Source organism: Chiloscyllium plagiosum, chromosome 2 (assembly GCF_004010195.1).
Source record: "Chiloscyllium plagiosum isolate BGI_BamShark_2017 chromosome 2, ASM401019v2, whole genome shotgun sequence".
NCBI lineage: Eukaryota > Metazoa > Chordata > Chondrichthyes > Orectolobiformes > Hemiscylliidae > Chiloscyllium > Chiloscyllium plagiosum.
The window spans coordinates 62038313-62058473 of NC_057711.1; the positions used below are offsets into that span (position 1 = coordinate 62038313).

The following is a 20161-nucleotide window of genomic DNA, read 5'->3' on the forward strand; positions in this document are numbered from 1 at the left end:
GGAACTTGGTTGGAAGCATTCCACAAAGCATTTCCCACCAATGACTGTTAAATTCATTGTGGATCAGGAATAGAGGCGGAATAAAACTTAAGAGTAACTGGAAATGCTTCAACTGAAATGGTTTTAAGGCAATCCATCTAGTGAAAGCTGTCTTATTTGCATAAAAGTATAGTGGTTGAACTCCTAATACACACACTATTTTCACTTTGAACTGTTAATTTACAGCTCAGAAATTCAGTTTGAGGCTGAACTCTGTTCTTAGAGCAGTATTAGTTTGGAAAATACTTAATAGACTGTGTCACAAAATCTGAGAATTCCATTTTGTCACAGTATCTTACAGTAGAGTTTTGTGAATCTTTCAAAGTTGAAGATATCAAAATTGTAAGAAATGAAAACTCTGCACTTGGGCACCAGTTTCCTTAACTAACAATATGTCTTATTATTGATGTTTTTAACATCTGTTATCTCTCCTGCTGGAATAGATACTTTTCTGATATTGATAACACTGCTCCTACATGCTATGAAAGGTCACGAATCCTACTCTACCTAACCAATTTTAATTAACATCTGTACATCCTTCTTTTCGATGTCTTATCATAATTTTTTTTTCAAGGTAACATTTGTTACCACCATGAAAGCCTGTAACACTGGAGTCACTACTTGGAAGATAAATTCGTGGCATGTAGAATCGTAAGGAGAATTGTTGGCGAGCTGAATTGCATAATTGCCCTATCAAGAGCTAGTAGATTGTGTGTGTGTTTATAAATATATGCACCTTTGTACTTCTCAATATTCACTGTAAATCCTTCACTAAAATGCTTCATAGAGTGGGAGAACAAGTAGTAAAAATAGGCAGATCAAAAAATCTGTCAATGGTCACTATGGTTAAGGAGGCCATTCAACCCATTGTGTTTGCACCGGTTATATTACGTAGTGCCAATCTCCCCCTCTTTAACAATATCCCTACACACCATTTCTATCCAAACAATCCTCTTGAATCCTCAACTCACCCACCCTCCTCCACATTTTCAGGCAGTCATTCCATACATATTCTAACTACTTGCTGTGAAAATGTTGTTTTGTTTGCATGTCACATTCATGTTAAATAGCCATCTTACACTTCATACAATAAATAACTACATGATTGTATGCAACATTTGCAATGCCTCAGAACTGGCAAGATGTGATAGATCTGAAGTGGTAATGAATAGAGCATGTTGCTGCAGTGCATGGGAGCATAATTCAGCAATAATGACAATACCATACAACAGAGGTTTACAATATGTCGTGGCAAGATGAGTACTGTGCTGCAAAATTCCCAGGAGCAGTACCGACTTATCTAGTGACTTCTGATACTGCACATACTTGGCGATTCAGCACTAAACATTCATTAAGAGGAGAAACTGTGCAGGCTCAGTACAGAGACACATGAACTGGCCTGCCTGGCTTGGATATTTCCACCTTAAACATGGATTTTACAATGAATATTTTTGGCTTGATTTTTGCTCATACCACTTAGCTAAATGTTAGATTCTAAGAAGAAATTGATAAGTTTTGTGTAGGATAAATAGACAAAGTCTTTTCCCTGGGGTGGGAGAGTCCAGAACTAGAGGACAGAGGTTTAGGGTGAGAGGGGAAAGATATAAAAGAGACCTAAGGGGCAACTTTTTCACACTGAGGGTGGTACATGTATGGAATGAGCTGCCAGAGGAAGTGGTGGAGGTTGGTACAATTGCAACATTTAAAAGGCATTTGGATGGGTATATGAATGGGAAGGGTTTGGAGGGATATGGGCCGGGTGCTGGCAGGTGGGATATCTGGTCAGCATGGACGAGTTGGACCGAAGGGTCTATTTCCGTGCTGTACATCTCTCTGACTCTGCTAAAGAAACGTCTGATCCCAAGAAAAAAAAACAACAACTGTTTAGGGACAGTACAATGAGATCTATCATCTAATTTTATGAATAGAGGATGCCTCATGCACCTGACCGGAATGCCGCCTCTGCAGAGATGTTGGCAAACACTGTGATAGTGCCAAGTAGGTTAAGACGCCATTTACAGATGAAACATCGACATGCTGCCAAAAAACATATTCAGTACCTCGAAAAAAACTTGAGAGAATACAATGTCAAGCAGACCCAATGTCTCTAGGTACTAGATAATGCACAAGAGGTGAGTCACCTGGTGGCTGAGCTTATGGCAAAAAAGCGATCAACAAAATTCCACTCTCTGATAAAAGTTAAATTTCACTTTAAACAGTCATTTATCTTTATCGTTTGAAATATCATTTAACTTTTCAAAAATAATTCTTCATGTGATGTGGGTGTCATTGGGCAGGCAAGCATTCATTGTCAATTCATAATTGCCCAGAGGACAGTTGAGAGTCAGACTGGGTGAAGATGGCAGGTTTCCTTCCCTAAAGGACACTAACAAACTAGATAGGGTTTTACAACAGTTGACAGTGGTTATATGGTTGCCATTAATCGCCTTTTTTATCTTTTATTGAATTCAAATTTTATCCTCTGCCATGGTGGGAGATAAATCTGTAGGAGGCAGTTCATGAAGATTCACTAGATTAAATTTGAGATGAAAGTCCTATTTTATGCTCACTCGAGTTTAGGAGGATTAGAGCAGATCTGGTTAAGATATGTAAAATGCTAAAGGGATTTACAAAGTGGACATGGAGTAAATGGTTTCCCTTGTGAGGCATTGTAGAAGAAAAGGTCATAGTTTTAGGCGAAGGGTGGCAGATTTAGAACCGATGAGGAATGTTTCTCTTAAAGGATCGTCAGATGATAAAATTCACTACTCCCAAGTGTTGTGGACACTGAATAAAATTGAGGAGGAGGTAGGCAGATTTTTAATTAATCAGTTAAAGGATGATAGGGTGTGGGCAGGAAGGTAAAGTTGAGATGAGATCGGGCTTGAGGGGCACAATTGTCAACTTCTGCCCCTAGTTCTGAAGTTATGTCCACAGAGCAGTAGCCTGGTGTTATGAATTATTAATTAACTAATAATACCACTCCACTACTGCCTCCCGACATTAATTCATGTTTGACTTATGTTGATTTCAGTTGGTTTGCTGCTGTAAAAGTTTTAAAAAGTGCAAAATGTGCACTTTCCATTGACATTGTGGGATTCCTGTTTAAATAATTGTTGGTTGCTACAGTGAATTGTAATATTTTGGACCGAAGAGTCTGTTTCCCTGCTGTACATCTCTATGACTATGACTATACACAAAGTATAGCAACAGCTATAGGCCACTTAGCTACTTGAGCCTGCTCTGCTGTTCAGTTAAATCATGATTGATCTCTTTTACCTGCCTTCCTTCCATTTTCCTTGATGATTTTGTACAGAAATTTGCTTTTCAGTCTTGAAAATGCCAGCCTCCACAGACTTCTGTTGGAGAAAATTCCACATTTCCATTACCTCTTATGTGTGAATCATGCTTCATGATTTCACCTCCCAATAGTTTAATTTTAATTTTAAGATTATCTCCTCTTGTTTCAGATTACTCAAACAGAAAATAAATTTTCTACATCCAATTGTATATCTTTATCATATTAAGACCTTGCATAGATAGTGATTTAAAAGGGCAGCTCAGTGCCCAGTGGTTAGTACTGCTGCCTTCAAATGCCAGGAACTGGGGTTTGATTCCACACTTGAGGGACTGTCTGTGTGGAGTTTGCATATTCTCCCCTGATTGCATGGGTTTCTGCTGGTGATATGGTTTCCTCCCAAAGTCCAAAGATTTGCAGGTTAGAAGAATTGACTGTGCTAAATTGTCCCATATTGTCCAGGGACATGTCGACTAGGTGGATTAGTCATGGTGAAAAGGGTGGGGGGTTTGGGTATAGGGTTGGGTGTGGGTGGGATGCTGTTTTGAGGGTCAGTGCAGACTCGATATGTTGAATTGCCTCTATCTGCACTGTAGAGATTCTGTGATTCTAGATACCATTCAATCCTATGAACCTGGGGATATAAGCTACATTTGTCCTTCTAGTTGATAATTTTCTTTGTGTTTGTGGAATTTGGGGTCCTTTATTTTCTTTCTGTCCATTTTGCTTCCTATCTGATTTAAATGATTTATGATAAAATGCCAGGCTCCTCCTGGTTCTTTGTCTAATTTTTTAATTATCCTATATACGCGCATACGTGTGTATATTAGGGGCAGAAGTAGACCATTTGGTCCTTCAAGCCTGCATCACCAATCAATAAGTCATGAATGATCTGTTTGTGTTCCACAACACACTTTATTCCCAATAACTTTCGATTCTCTTATCAAACAAGAATCTGTCAACATCCACCTTAAATAATATGTCAGTTCTTCATACCTCATTAACCATCAGTTAACTTCTGAAAGTGATATTTGTTTAAACAAGCCATCAGTCTTGCTCACCATCTCATTGCAAACTATTGTAGCTGATGACATAAGATTAAGATGCATTTGTGGCAGGTAGGGTAGTGTGTGTAAACCTCACTCTACATGCATCAACTTAGCCTGCTTTCTATACTCCAATTATTTTATAAAATGACACTTATTTTGTCACTTTTGCATTAATTTAAGCCAGTGGCCCAGTTCCCAAACCTTTTTAAACATTTGAAATCATCATTTTGATCCTACTGTAATATAACTTTATATTAAAAAAACAGAAATTGTTGGAAATGCTCAGCTGGTGTGGCAGCATCTTTGAAGAAAAATCCGAGTTAACATTTAGGTTCCGGTGACCGATCCTCAAACTTCTTCAGTTCCTCTCAACGGTCATCTGACCCGAAGTGTTAACTCTGATTTCTCTATACAGATTCTGCCAGACCTATTGAGCTTTCCCAGCAATTTCTCGTTTTGTTTCTGATTTACAGCATCCGCAGTTCTTTCGGTTTTTATTTAGGACATTCCAGACCATGCCTTTTGGCATATATTGTGTCCTTCTTTATTGTCTTTGATTTTTTTAAAATTATCATCTTAAAGTTGTCTGCCCTGGGTAGTGAATCTCTGCCAATCTCAACCCATTTTCATCCCGATCTAATTTTACGACTTGTTTACTGTGACGTCGGCAGCATCTACTTTAATGAAAACCATGCAAAGTACTCAAACCATACTGTCTTCTCCATTCGATCATCTCCATTTTGGCGCCTAATTTCCCTATTCTTCCATCAGCTATACTTGTTACATGATTATAGATAAGGACTCAAAAGTCATTTTTAAAAGTTGTTTTTAAATTACTAGTTAATCCATTCTCAGATGCTCTTGGTATTTCCTTTGTCACACAACCTTGTGCTTTAAGTATTCAACTTGGTGGTCTACTCAATTAAAATATAATGCTACCATTTTATTTTGATCACCAAATCTTTAACCATCCAGCAAGCTCTGTTTTCTGATGTCCTAAAAGTTGCTTAGTTGTCATAGAATGGGCAGGGAGATGATAGTAGAGGTTGTCGCTGGATAAGTGACCCAATGAGCCACGTAATGTTCCGGGGGCCCAGGTTTGATTCCTACCACAGTAAATGGTGATATTTTAAAAGTAAAAGCTGGAACTACAAGTCTCATGATAACCATGGCTCAATTGTTGTTAAAAGCCCACCTCCATCATTTGCATCCTATGTAGCTGGGATGGGAGTTACTCTGAATCCTTAACATTGGCTCCAGACCCCAAAAACACCAAGTACTAGAATGGGCTTAGTGAATGCATAACTAATGGATTGAAAGTGGACAACAAAACAAATCAACGGAAGAGAAGGCTCCACAAATATCTCCATCCTCAATAATTGAGGTCAACAGATCAGAGCAAAAGATAAGACAGAAACATTTGTAACAATCTTCAGCCAGAGATGCTGAGGGAATGATCTATCTCTGCCTCCTCCTGAGGTCCCCAGCATCACAGATGCCACATTCATCCAGTTTGATTCACTTCACCAGATTTGGATTGGATACTGCAGACAATAATTGGGCGATAAAACTGAAGACATGCTCTAGAAATTGCTGCGTTCCTAGCAAACTGGTCTAGTACAGCTACAACACTGGCAAGTACCTGTTAATGTGATAATTGCCCTGGCACATCCTGTACACCCAAACCAGGACAGATAAAATAAAGCTAATTACTGCTTCATCAGTCTACTGATAATCAGTTAAGGTTTCTTCAGAGCCACTGAGTTCCTGACCACCTTACAGTCTTAATTCAAACATGGACAAAAGTGCTGAAATTCACATGTATGGTGTAAGTGTGGCATTGACATCAGGGCTATATTTGGCAGAGTGCATTGAAGAATCCTAGCAAAAGTAGAATCAATGGGCATCGGGGGGCAAACTCTCTGCTAGTTGAAGTCATGCCGAATACAGAGTGAGATGGTTGTGGTTGTTGGAGGTCAGCCATCTCAAACTAGAAGGTTGCTCTAGGAGTTCCTCTGGGTAGTGTCCTAGATCCAACCATCTTCAGCTGCTTCGTCATCCTTCCATTCATCATTCATCATAAAGTCAGAATGGGGATATTTGTTTATGATTGCATGAAGTCCAGCACCATTCATGGCTCCACAGATACTGAAGCAATCTGTGTCCAAGGGGGAGGGGGGAGGGGGAGGGGAGAGAGAGTTACTATTAATGCGAAATGGAACTGGACTACTCATAAATATTATGGCTATAACAACAGGTTAGAGGCTATGAATCTTGCAGCAGTAGCTCAGCTGATTCTACAAAGTCTGTCTACCAACTACGAGGCACAAGTAAGGAGTATGATGGAATACTCTCCGCTTGCCTGGTTGAGTACAGCTGCATTAGCACTCAAGAAGCCTGACATCATTCAGGAAAAAGCCGCCAGTTTGATCAGCACCACATCCACAGATATTCAGTCCCTCCAATACTGACACTCAGTAACAGCATCGTGTACCTTCTATGTGATAAACTGCAGAAATTCACCAACGCTGCTTAAATCAGCACCTGTCAAGCACGTGACCAGCACCATCTAGAAGGACGAGGGCAGCAGATATGTGGCAACACTGCTACCACCTGCAAATTTCTTTCCAAGCCACTCACCTTTCTGACTTGGAAACATATTGCTGTTCTTTCAATGTCGCTGTGTAAAAGTTCTCCAAGTTCGTCCCTAACAGCATTGTGGGTGTGCCTGCACCAAATGAACTGCAACAGTTTGAGAAAGCACCTTACCACTGCCTTCTCAAGGGCAAATCAGGATGAACAATTAATGATGACCCAATTAGCAACGCCCACACTGTATGAAGGAATTAAAAAGAGGGCTATCTTCCCTTTGAAGATTTCCCAGTATTCATTTACTGTTATACCGACAAATTTTTGTTTTTGTTTCACTGAGACCAGTTCAATTTTCAACTTGCTGACAATAACCTTTCTTGAGTTGAATGTCTTTACATTTTATTTTACTTTGATCTGTTCAATAAATACTTTCAACTATAATCATTGTTTCCTAAATGTTTCCTAAATTCCTGAAGAAGGGCCTGTGCCCGAAACGTCGAATCTCCTGTTCCCTGGATGCTGCCTGACCTGCTGTGCTGTTCCAGCAAGAAAGTTTCAACTTTCCTAAATGTTCTCCTACTGAAACTCATTCCATTGCCGTACTTTATTACTTTGAACTCAATCGAGCAATGTTTTTTTTTAATCGCTTCTGTAGGAAACATTACTGATGAACAAAATTCTCATTTGCGTTTCAGGAATTTCTCTCTTTATTATTAACATAAATTGTTTTTCATTATCACTAACATTATTTAAAATTCTTCCCACTGTAATTTGGCAGTATATGCAATCCTCTCTCTATTGCACACTATTTGGCCTATTGTCTATACCCAAGACTGTAATACCTCTTCACTTTTGTCTTAATTCAAATTACAGTATACAGATTCTGTCTTTGAAGCCTTTTGTTGTTCTTTGCTTTGTGGTTTCATAACAGTAATTATGCTGCCAAAAGCCCATTTTTCTTTATTGTCTTTCCTGGTTGCAAGCTATTCAGAAATATTAAGCTACCATTCTTCCTTTGAGCTGGACCTTTTGTAATTATATCATAATGCAATGTAACTGCTTATACCTTTTAGCTTGTTAACCTTTTTTTATCGTACTGTGGATTTGCATTCGTACACTCCATACTAGTATCGACTATGTTGCATCTGCTCCTCTGTTTGATCCATCCTGGAGTATTTTTTATGATAGAACTGCTAATGTGTCGTAGCCCCTCCAAACTGGATCTCTACACTACTACTTCATTCTTGTTCTACTTTTGTGACAAATTTGTTTAAACACTATTCCCTCCGAGCTTGGAATGCTGAATAATGTTGAAAGGTACAATGTAAAGAATGCATGCTGTTTTAAAAACACAAGTAAAGTTAAACGATATGATCTAATTGCCAATATGGAAATGTGGCTGCAGCGTAACTAAGATTGGGAATTGAATAATCAGGAATATTGAACGTTTGGAGGGCAGGCACAAGGAGAAAGGAGGTAGTGTTGTGCTGATTCTAATAAGCAATGCTGTGAGTATATGAGGGAGGATCTTGGATCTAGGAAGAACAAATGTGGAATCCAGATGTGACTACGAGAGAGCAAGAGGCAGCAGGCATTAGTATAGGTCACAAAACATTAGCGGTAGGATGGGGTATGAAGTTAATCTGGAGATTTGAAGTATGTAGCATGGATAAGACAGAAATCTTTTGATTTCACTGCATCTTAACTTGAAAGTATAATACCTAGGCAATGGATAATCTTTAAATAATTATTACCTAATTTACATTCCTTCAGAGTACAAACCATCCAAAAGAGCCAGATAACTGTGGCTAACAAAGGATGTTTTTAGGGCTTATGTAAAATGAAGAGAAAAGGCTTATAAAGTTGCCAGAAATGGAAGAAAGCTTGAACATTGGAAAAATTTCAGACCACAGCAAAGGAGGAGCAAGAAACTGACAGGGAGAATAGAATTTGAATAAAAATGAACAAAAGCATTCAATCAGACTTAAAGACAATAGCTTCTATCAGTATGTAAAAAGGAAATGTTTGATTAAGATAATTGTGGGTCAGTTATAGGCAGACAGTGAATATTGTGTGCAATTCTGATCTCCCTCCTATTGGAAGGATGTTGTGAAGTTTGAAAGGGTTCAGAAAAGATTTACAAAGATGTTGCCAGGGTTGGAGGGTTTAAACTATAGGGAGAGGCTGAATAGGCTGGGGCTATTTACCCTGGAGCATCGGAGGCTGAAGGGTGACCTTATACGTTTATAAAATCATGAGGGGCATGGGTAGGGTAAAGAGACAAGGTTTTTTCCCTGGCGTGGGGGAGTCCCGATCTAGAGGGCATAAGTAAGAAGGGATAGATTTAAAAGGGACCTCAGTGGCAACTTTTTCACACAGAGGGTGTTGTGTGTCTGGAATGAACTGCCAGAGGAAGTGTTGGAGGCTGGCACAATTGCAACATTTAAAAGGCATCTGGATGAGTATATGAAGAGGAAGGTTTTAGAGGGACATGGGCTAAGTGCTGGCAAATGGGACTAGATTAGTTGAGGATATCTGATCGGCACGGACAAGTTGGACCGAAGGGTCTGTTTCCGTGCTGTGTATCTCCGAGATATTATAGAGGGGAAAGAAGAAATAGCAGAGAAGTGAAATGAGTATTCTATGTCTTTGAAGAAGATATAAAAGATCTCCCAGAATTAGAAAGTTAGGTGACTAGTGAGAACAAGAAATTGAAGGTAATAATTATCATTAAAAAGGTTCCTTGATTGTTGTCTCACAGGTAGACAGGATGGCAAAGAATGCATTTGGCAATTTTGCCTTCATTGTGTAGACTGTTGAGTGTAGGAGTTTGGACTTCATTTTGCAGTTGTACAGGACGTTGGTGAGGCTACTTTTAGAGTACTGTATACAGTTCTGGTTGCCCTGCTTTAGGAAGGATATTATTAAATTGGAGAGGGTTCAGAAAGGATTTACTAGGATGTTAGAGTAAGGGAGTTCCAGAGGAGGTTTACAGCAATGATGCTACGGATGAAAGCCTTGTCATAAGAGGAGTGGTTGAGAATTCTGTTGCTGCTCTCAATAGAGTTTAGAATAATTGGTGCATGAGTGTGGGGTGGAATCTGTTCAAAATTTACAGGATACAGCGGGGTCTGGATAGAATAGAGGTGGCAAAGATGTTTCCACTCATGGGAGAGATCAGGACCCAAGGGCGAAGCCTCAGAATGAAGCGATGACTCTTTCGAACTGAGATGAGGAGGAATTTCTTCAGCCAGAGGGTGGTGAGCCTGTAGAACTCCGCCGCAAAAGGCTGTGGAGGCTGAGTCATTTGAGTGTATTTTAGACAGGTTCTTGATTAGTAAGTGGATCAAGGGTTATGGGGAGAGGCAGAAGAATGGATTTGAGAAACACCTCAGTCATGCTCGAATGGCAGAGCAGACTTAATCCTACTAAAATGTATAACCTCTCAGTTTGCCACATCGTATTCCATCTGCCACTTCTTTGCCCACTTGCCTAGCATGTCCAAGTCCATCTGCAACCTCCCTGCTTCCTCAATATTATCTGCCCCACACCTACCTTTGTGTCATCTACAAATGTAGCAACAAATGGCTTCAGTTCCTTCATCCAAATCATTAATGTACAACATGAATAGTTGTGATCCCAATACTGACCCCTGCAGAACTCCACTAGTCACTGGCTGCCATCCTGAAAAATTCCCCTTTATCTCTATTCTGTCTTCTGCCAGTCAGCAATACCTCTGTTAATGCCAGTATCTTGTCCCTGGGCTCTTGTCTTAGCTGCATCCAGTGCAGCACCTTGTCAAAGGCCTTCTGGAAATCCTCATAGATGATGTCCACTGGCTCTCTTTTGTCTAACGTGCTTGTTACCTCCTCAAAGTATTCTAAGATTTGTCAGGTATGATTTCCCCTTGACAAAGCCATGCTGACTCTGACCTATTTTACCATGCCCTTTCAAGTAGTTTGCAATCTCATCCTTAATAATGGACTCTAAAATCTTTCTTACAACTGAGGTCATGCTAACAGGCCTATAGTTTCTTGTACCTAAAAAAAATCTATTTGCATCCTCTTTAAATACTTGCATTGATCTAGCCGCCACAAGATTCTGAGGAGTTTTCCAAACAATGACTCCCTGGTGGGAGAGGAAATTGGATCCAGAATTGGCAGTGTGGTAGGAAGCAGAGGGTGATGGTCGAGGAGTTGAGTGCAAGCCTGTGTATTGTGGGGTTCTGCAGGGATCAATGTTGGGGCCACATTAAAGGGTGGATGCGATTGCACTAGAGAGGGTGCAGAAGAGATTGATCAGGATGTTGCCTGGGCTGGAGTGTTTTAGTTATGGAGAGAGATTGGATAGACTGGGAGCAGAAGAATTTGAGGGGGACACATGATTGAGATGTATAAAATTGAGGGGCATGGATAGGGTATACAGGAGGGAATGGTACCCCTTGGTAGAGGGATCAATTACCTTAAGATATTGGGCACGAGATTTAGAGGGAATGTGATGTGGAAAAAAAATCTTCACCCAGAGGATGGTGGCAATCCTCAAATCAGTGCCTGAAGGGTGGCAGAGGCAAAAACCCTCATAATATTTAAATATTTAGATAGCATTTGGATGCTAAGACCACAAGGCTCTGGGCCAGGTGCCTGGAAGATGTGATTAGAATAATTAAGTGGTTGTTTTTGATCAATGCAACATGATGGGTTGGAAGGTTATTTCCTATGCTATGGACCTCAGTGATTTTATCTCTGGTTTAAGCGAGTGTCCCTGATTCTCTAATTATGTTTCCTTGCTCATGACCCCTGCTACTAGTAGAACTTGTGATCCCCCCCACACTATTGGAAACATCTCCGTATCCACCCTGACACCCCTCCTGAGAATCTTGTGTATTTTAATAATTTCATTCCTTATCCTTCTCAAAATCATTGAATACAGGCCCAAACCACTCAATACCCCCTCAAAAGACAGTCCCTCCATATCTGGAAACAACCTTGTGAACCTTTTGTGGACTGCCTCCATAGCCAATATATCTCCCCTTAACTAATGGGACCGAAGCTGTCCAGAGTATTCCAGGTGGATGGGTTAAAGTTGTTGCTAGAACAAAAGCTAGAGGACACAGATTTAAGGTTTGGGCAAGAGGTAAAAGAAAGAAGGAAAACTTCCTCATGTTTTCTAATCAACCTGTTCAGAGAAATTATTACACAATTTTGTAATAGATGGGACTTGATCAGAGGGTCTCCTAGTTCAGACACCACTGTGCCACAAGAGACCCCTTACTATATCCATGATGAATGAATACCAGGGTTTATTCCATTCCTTGCAGATATTTTCTGATCAACCTGTTCACATGTGTTATGAGAGACATCTGGAGCAGGTGGGACTCGAACCTGGTCCTCCTAGCTCAGAAGTAAGGACACTATCACTCTGCCATGAAAGCCCTCCCAGGAATTTTTTTTAAAAGCAGTGAGTCATAATGACCCGAAATTTGCTGTTAATGAACTTGGTGAAGCTTAGCCAATCGAAGATTTCAAATGGATATTGGCTAGAAAATCACATATGCACTTAAGGGGAAAAAAACTCTTCAGGCTACAGGGAAAGAATGGAACTTGATGCATTGCTCTACAAAGGGAGACCACATGGAGTCAATGGACTGACTTATCTCTGTGCAGAAATGACTCTTTAACTCTGACTGCCATTAGAAAACATTTGGAATACGAATTCGGTGGCCAGATTTGGATGTTTTATCGAATGTGAGACAAAGCTGCTTATAGCTGATTTGGGCAAATGCACACGTGGTTTTTGGTTTTTTAAATTGCTGCTGATTCCAAGCATTGGTGACAGCAGGTGTGACCTTCTAGTTGCTCGGACCTATTGGCCTTGTGCCAATCATCTGCTATGGCAAGCAGCCTCTACCACTCATACAGACAGGGATTTAATTGACTATAGGAAGCAGCTGTGTAATCTTCTGGATGAAGGCCAGCAAATATCCTCCAGAACTAAAGGAGATTGTCTGCAATCTTATTGGATGATTAAGTGATCACGTGAGTGGAATGGCTGTGTTCACTTGTGCTTTAACACAAGGAAGGGTGGGAAAATGGAGGTATGCACTGCTTCAGAAATGGGGTAGGTGAAAAACAATTTTTAAAATTATTGTCTTATTGTTAAACGGTTTTATATAATTGTACTACTGTGTTTGTATTTACTGTTAAATGGGTTTGTTATTGCAGCAGATTAGATATGGCTTTATTTTGTGCACATCAGCTTTTCCTGTTCTGAAAAGAAGGGTTGGGAAAGAAGGGGGCATTGTACTCTGTAAAGGATTGATACTGTCTGCTGCTTAAGCACCAATGTCTCCAGAAACTAGAATGAACCCAAAAAATTTAAATGACATGCTAAATGAAATCCTGGTTTATTTTGATTAGGAATAAAGAAACTATTGCGGATTTCTTGATTTGAGAATAAGCCTATGTATTAGGTTTTGATGCGGAGATTGATAAAATTGCAATGTGTTTCTTTTTATTGATCTGGTGGTCATGAGCCTCTTTTTTATTCTCAATAAGGTATTTGTTTTAATGATGCTTTGCTGTGTCTTTATAGTGACAGAATGAGTGCTTATTATGGGTGATTGCAATCTCAGCTCCAAAAGCTGCGTAAGAGCTAATGCTGCTGCATTGCTGATTTAAAAAAAAATTGGAAGTCAGGTTTAATATGTTACAGTGGAAGCCCTATTAAAGACAAAATAGTTGCGTATGACATTATTTGAACTGAAATGAAGCTATGTTAGTCAGAATAAATTGTACCATGAAGTGGGCTTTATGGAAAGGGAAACAGCTGCTGTGATTTTTATTCTATGAAATAATGCAATGGCTCAGCTGAAATCTGCACTCTGAACTGAATGCTCAGAAAATCATATTAAATTATTTATGAACTGTCATTTAAGATACAGGATTTTCCACACTTCATTTCAGCAACATAACAGAATCTACAGTAATATGGTTGTGTGCTCTCACTCTAGTTATTCCACAAGCCTTTTCTACCCCACATATTTTCGGATTCTGTTTTAAAATGGAGAATTTTTATGAAGATTTGTGGACCAAAGACTTACGAACAGCTGAATTGCAGTATATCATGATAGAGTTTTGCTATGGTGTTTGGTTTTCCTCAAGAATATTTAAGTTGTGTGGTTAAATTATGTACATTTTTATACTTATCTATAATTTTTTTTGAGATGTACAGCATGGAAACAGACCCTTCAGTCCAACCTGTCCACGTCGACCAGATATCCCAACCCAATCTAGTCCCACCTGCCAGCACCCGGCCCATATCCCTCCAAACCCTTCCTCTTCATGTACCCATCCAAATGCCTCTTAAATGTTGCAATTGTACCAGCCTCCACCACTTCCTCTGGCAGCTCATTCCATACCCGTACCACCCTATGTGTGAAAAAGTTGCCCCTTAGGTCTTTTTTATATCTTTCCCCTCTCACTCTAAACCTCTGTTCTCTAGTTCTGGACTCCCCAACCCCAGGGAAAAGACTTTGCCTATTTACCATGTCCATGGCCCTCATAATTTTTTTAAACCTCTGTATGGTCACTTCTCAGCCTCCGACACTTCAGGGAAAACAGCCCCAGCCTGTTCAGCCTCTCCCTATAGCTCAAATCCTCCAACCCTGGCAACATCCTTCTAAATCTTTTCTGAATCTTTTCAAGTTTCATATGGTTCCTACCCTCATTTGTGTTGAAGGGATTTAATTTGCAATTGTTTAAAATGTCTTTTATACACAATCCCGTTTGTAGTTGGTATAACTAGCGCATGAATACACAAAAAACAGAAATTGAAGCAACTGCAAAACATGGAGGTACAGGTGTTGTGATGGTTCCTTGTAACAAACTTAGTAATTCATTGATATTTGTTGACTTTTCCTCTACGACTGAATTTTTCACCATTGCATTAAGTGGAATACTTGTTTTTCTTTGGCATATTTGGGTAAAATAAATTGAATATATCAAATACCTTTGTTTTTTAAATATTTCTTCTGTCTTGAAAGGTATGACTGTTGTTTAGGTGTCATTTCTAGAGATGATGGCAGGCCATGGTGTTGTATTCAAGTAGCTATTTTTCATTATTGTTAGAGATTAGGGTGTTCTTTTATGGAAGGAATTAAAACCCAACACTGATCCAGTCTTTATTTAACATATTTACTTGTACACTTTGTAGCAGAATAATTAGCAATAAAAGGAAAGCACAGCCTCGCCCCCACCCAAAAGAAATTGAACCACTAGAATGTTCTAAACTCTTCAGCAAGATTGTGCTACTGCAGCCTAGATTTGGGATTTGATGCCTTAATGCCAAATTGCAAATTTCTTTTTGTTTGAGAAATGTACTTTTATTAAGTTGAGTGCCATTTAGTCCAATATACTATGAAATTCTACAATTTAGATTATTGCAAAGGTTATTAATTATGGCTTTGTGCAGGCTTGCTACCTAGCTGGTAAAGTATAATTAAGTATTTTGAGGAGTGGTTAGTCCAAGCATAAGTTTATCCCAGTTTTTTGGGGTTGCTTATGCTCACGGTTCACCCTCCAGGAAGCTGTCTTTGCCTTTTTTGATACTTATGTTCCTGCCTTGCAGTTTCTCTCCAAGGCCATGAGAGTCTTCCGAGAATGTGTGACTGAAACTAACCACCTGTGAGTGTAAAGTAGAGGATTAATAAGACTTTCCAAACTTTTACTTTGAAAAAGCACTGAGCTTGAAAGTAAAATATGATATTACAGTTACGTAAGGCCTTTCATGATGCCAGAACTTCCCAAAGTACAGCCTATTAAGTACTGTTAAAATGTAGTCACAGCTCTAATATAAGAAAATTACAGCCAATTTCCATACAGCAAGGTCTCTGTCACATTGGGATGGTGCTCAGATGTTCTGATATTAGTTGAGGGATCAATACTGACCTGAGTATCAGGGAGATCTCCCTTACTTTTCCTTGACATAGTGTATTGAAATCCTGCACCAGAGAAGATATCTGGGTCCTTAGTTTAATGTCTCCATCTGATTTGAAATTCAAAACATTTGAACTTGACCCTTGTGTCTTGTCAATTATTAGAGCTGCCTTTGGTTGGAGTAATAGTTTTAACTCAGAATTGAGTATATTTAAATTAAGCTTCTTGACTTATCTGTGAATCTGTATTCTGCAATAAAGATTGTATCCTATAAGTCTGTGATATTATTTTTGAGGTCATTTTGATATGTTGTAATCTGTACAAAAAGATGATAATGGATAGTAAAACCATAACATGTTGGAAGTAGATATAGGTCAGGTAGTATCTTTAAAGAGGGAGTTAAGTAATATTTTCATTAGATTATGGACTTTTCTGTCAAGTTCTGATCATATTTGTTTTCTAAATCATCTTCTAAATTGTAACTTTATTATCAACTATGCATAATTCTCTACAGAAAAACAAATTTTAGTAACAATAAGATAAAAATGAATGAAAATGGTTTCTGCTTGCTTGAAGGAAAACATGAAATATATTTAAAACCAGCTAATTTATTGAATCACTGATATGTTTCTCTTAAATCTTATGTCTTCCACTTTATTTTAAATTTCATTGGTAGATTATTGGCATTTTGTCTTTGTTTTTAAAACATCTTTGTTTTTATTTTGGAGGTACCTGACAATATTTGTTCAGGTTGTAGGCTCGCTTTTAATGATGTCATCAGAAATGATCAGAATTAGTCATTCCTCAGTATCCGGTTCTGAGCCCACCACCACCACCACTGCCGCCACCAATGAAATTCGTGAGTGAGGAGCCATTAAAAATACACCTTTTAAAAAAGATTAAAACTGGTGGATACTTGAGTTTTGCCCTGGATGTTGAATTTTGTTGCTTTTTACTTTTTGGCATGGATACATAAGTTCGCAAGTTGTGAATGCACAGGTACTGAGGATTTACTGTATTTAGTTGCGAAATATCAGACAAGCAAGTGAATCTCATAATACCATTTAAAACTTTTTTTAATGGTAGCTCTTTTTCAGCACAAGCCTGATAGATTGCAACTCCACTAAATTTCTCACCTGAACCAAAAATCCTCCTTTATACTTATAACCAATATTAATTTTTCAATGGAGATGCCTCTAAGTGTCCCAATTAGACTTATATACTGTCTGATCCAATGGTAAAAGCATACGAATAGCCTTGTTCAATTATTGTTAATACTTTACATCTTAGCCTGTGTCAGACCATAGTTCCCTGTAAGCTAGGGTGCAGTAGTCTCTACAAATCCAAAGTACTTGCTGACTTATTTGTGTGCAAACAGTTGATGTCAGGTTATTTGACTTCTCCTTCTCGGTGGTGAATTTGAGAACAGGACTGAGCCCATAAGACATGTCCGGGAATTCTTAAAAATACTTGCAGATTATTTTCTTTCTCATGTTTGATCAGGTCACTTCCAAAACTTGGTTTCATTGTCACATCGCTCCTCCTCAACAACTGCTGATGATTCTTAATAATTCTACAGAGGTTCCCACTGAAATTTCAACCTCAGTGTTTCAGATCCATCCATGGTTATAGCTAGCAGGCTTCCTCAAATCTTGAGGTTCCCATGCAGGTTACGATCTGTTTCTTCAAGTGACTGACTCTATTTCAGAGTTGTGCTGATCCAGAGTTCTTTTTCATCCTTCATCTCATCTAGCGTTTTCCTTCTGATGTTGAGGATTGCAAGTTCTGACAAATCTTGGATGCCAAACTTCTGTATCTTGCTTCCCCTTTCCTTTAATGTAACCACACCATCTGATCTTAAGTTTTGTGTTTTCACTATTCCCTTTGATCCTGAATGACCAAAAAAGAATGAAATTAGTGTTTCACTGTATATAGTAAATTATCCCTAGAAGCTTTAAAAATCTAAATGTAAAAATTTATTTCTTACATGAAAACATAGCTTGCAGAAATAAAAGAAAAATACTGCAGGATCTGAAAAGATGAGAGAAAATGCTGGAAAAACTCAAGACCTCTGGCACTATCTGGAGAGGGCAACAGAGTTGATGTTTTGAGTCCTGTATAACTCCTTTTTCTTCCTGCCTCTTTCAGTCCAGTTAGTCGAACATCAGTAGTGGCAAAAATGCTTGAGTCTATTATAAAAGATATGATAACAGCATATTTGGAAAATATTGACATGGATTTATGAAACAGAAATCGTATTCAACCAGAGTTTTTTGCGAATCTGACTCATAAAATAGCTGAGGGAGAACCAGTGGATGCAGTGTATTTGGATTTCATGAACGATTTTCATAAAAGTCGTGCACAAGAAGCTCAAGGGTAAAATTTAAATCTCTCAGGATAGAGTAGTATACTGACGTAGGTTGAGAATTGGTTGACGGAAAACAGGGTGAGAATAAATCTTATCTTTTCCTGGTGGTAGGTGCGAGGTTTCTCACACAAGATACAATGCAAACTATTTCCTGACTCAGTTATTCCCCAAGACAACGTAGATGTGATATGTCTTAGGTTTGGGGGATGGCTGTGAAAGCATTTCTGAATGAAAAGGATTGAATGAGTGTTTAATTTGATAGTAGCAGGAGGGTAGTGGTAAATGGCTGTCTAAGTGAAGTGGGAGTCATCCACATTCCTGCATGAATGTCGTCCCCATCCACTTCCAGAATGTTCAGTTTCTGGAGGAAGATAGTGTAGTTTATTATCACATGTCCAGAGAGATAGTCCAATTTAATCTTTTAACATTACATTGGCTAACAGTAAGCAACTAAGGGTGTACCACTGGGTCAGTGCTTGAGCCCCGGCTATTCCCAATATTTTTAAATGACTTGGATGAGAGAAACAAATGTGATTATTTTCACATTTACTAATGACGCAAAATTAGGTGGAATTGAGTTGTGAGGAGGATGCAAGAAGGCTTCAGGGTGATTATGACAAATGTGTGGACCAACACATGCCATATGCAGTACGCAGTGGATAAATGTGAAGTTATACATGTTATTTGAATGTTGGTACATTGGGAATTTGTACAAAGGGATCTAGGTGACACTAGTCAATAAAACTAAAGCTTTTGCCCGAAATGTCGATTTTACTACTCCTCGGATGCTGCATGAACTGCTGTGCTCTTCCAGCACCACTTATCCAGAATAAATCTAAGCAGGCAGTGCACCAAGCAGTGAGGAAAGCAAATGATATACAGAGGAACCTCGATTATCCGAATATCGATTATCTGAAGATTTCAAGGTTCCGCGAAAACAATACATCAAAGAGGTAAGTATATTCAGTTTACCTGTACTGAAGAACACATGAAAACAGCAAAAACAAAGGAGCACAAGCAGCTCTTGCATCAGCAACTGGATATTTTTTAGGTAAGGGTTGTTACACAGTCCTTTGCAAAAGTAAGTGTTTTACAGTATCACTGTCACTTTAGCAGGCCTTTCATGAAAAAAGACTGAGAATGTAATTGCATGTGTGAGGCAATGCTTCTGTCTTTCTGTTGCAACGCTGAGTTCACAAACTGACAAATGCTCTTGCAATTGTAGAAACTCTTCAGGACCTTGTTTAATACTGTCTTCGCCACTCATTGCCAAATACTAACTACGGCTGCATTTTTAAAATGTTTTCTCGTGTTATCATTGCTTTATTTTGTTCATGTGAAATCTGTGTCCTCTTGCGTTTAATACATTAAGATTATAGATTTAATTCTCTGGTAGAGCACAGCATGGCTTCCTTTAAGGTAAAATTGATTATCAGAATCAATTCTGTGAGCAAAATAGTGCCTGCCCATCTCATTTGCATAATTGAGCTTCCTCTGTATTGGTTTTCATTGCAAGAGGATTGGAGTTGAGACGTAGGGATGTCTTTGCAGTTATATAGCATCTTGGTGAGACTGCATCTGGAGTATTATGTGCAGGCTTGGTCTCCCCTTTTTAGGGGAGAGATTAGCCAGGGAGTGCAGTAAATGTTTACTTGGCTAATACTTGAGATGGCTGAACTGTCATATGAAAGTTGATTAGATAGGAGCTGTATTCACTACAAGATTATGTGGTGCTGGAAAAGCGCAGCAGCTCAGGCAGCATTCTCGGATGCTGCCTGACCTGTGCTTTTCCAGCACCACACTAATCTTGACTCTGATCTCCAGCATCTGTAATCTTCATTTTCGCCCTGTATTCATGACAGTTTAGTTGAATGGGGGGAGA

The 20161-nt window shown here is 39.0% G+C and overlaps 1 protein-coding gene across 4 annotated transcripts in view; it reads left to right on the forward strand.

Moving 5' to 3' along the window:
- apc (APC regulator of WNT signaling pathway) overlaps positions 1-20161 on the forward strand; it is a 196909-nt gene that overhangs the window by 48672 nt on the left and 128076 nt on the right. Inside the window, exon 1 of one of the 4 annotated variants that reach the window (XM_043710664.1) lies at positions 12675-13095. The exons of 2 other annotated variants lie outside the window; for them this stretch is intronic. In XM_043710664.1, the coding sequence (XP_043566599.1) occupies positions 13023-13095 (73 nt within the window). In that variant the 5' untranslated portion in view covers positions 12675-13022. Of the gene's footprint in view, positions 1-12674; positions 13096-20161 lie in introns of those variants that run through there. One more of the 4 variants, XM_043710636.1, reaches the window with a different exon arrangement.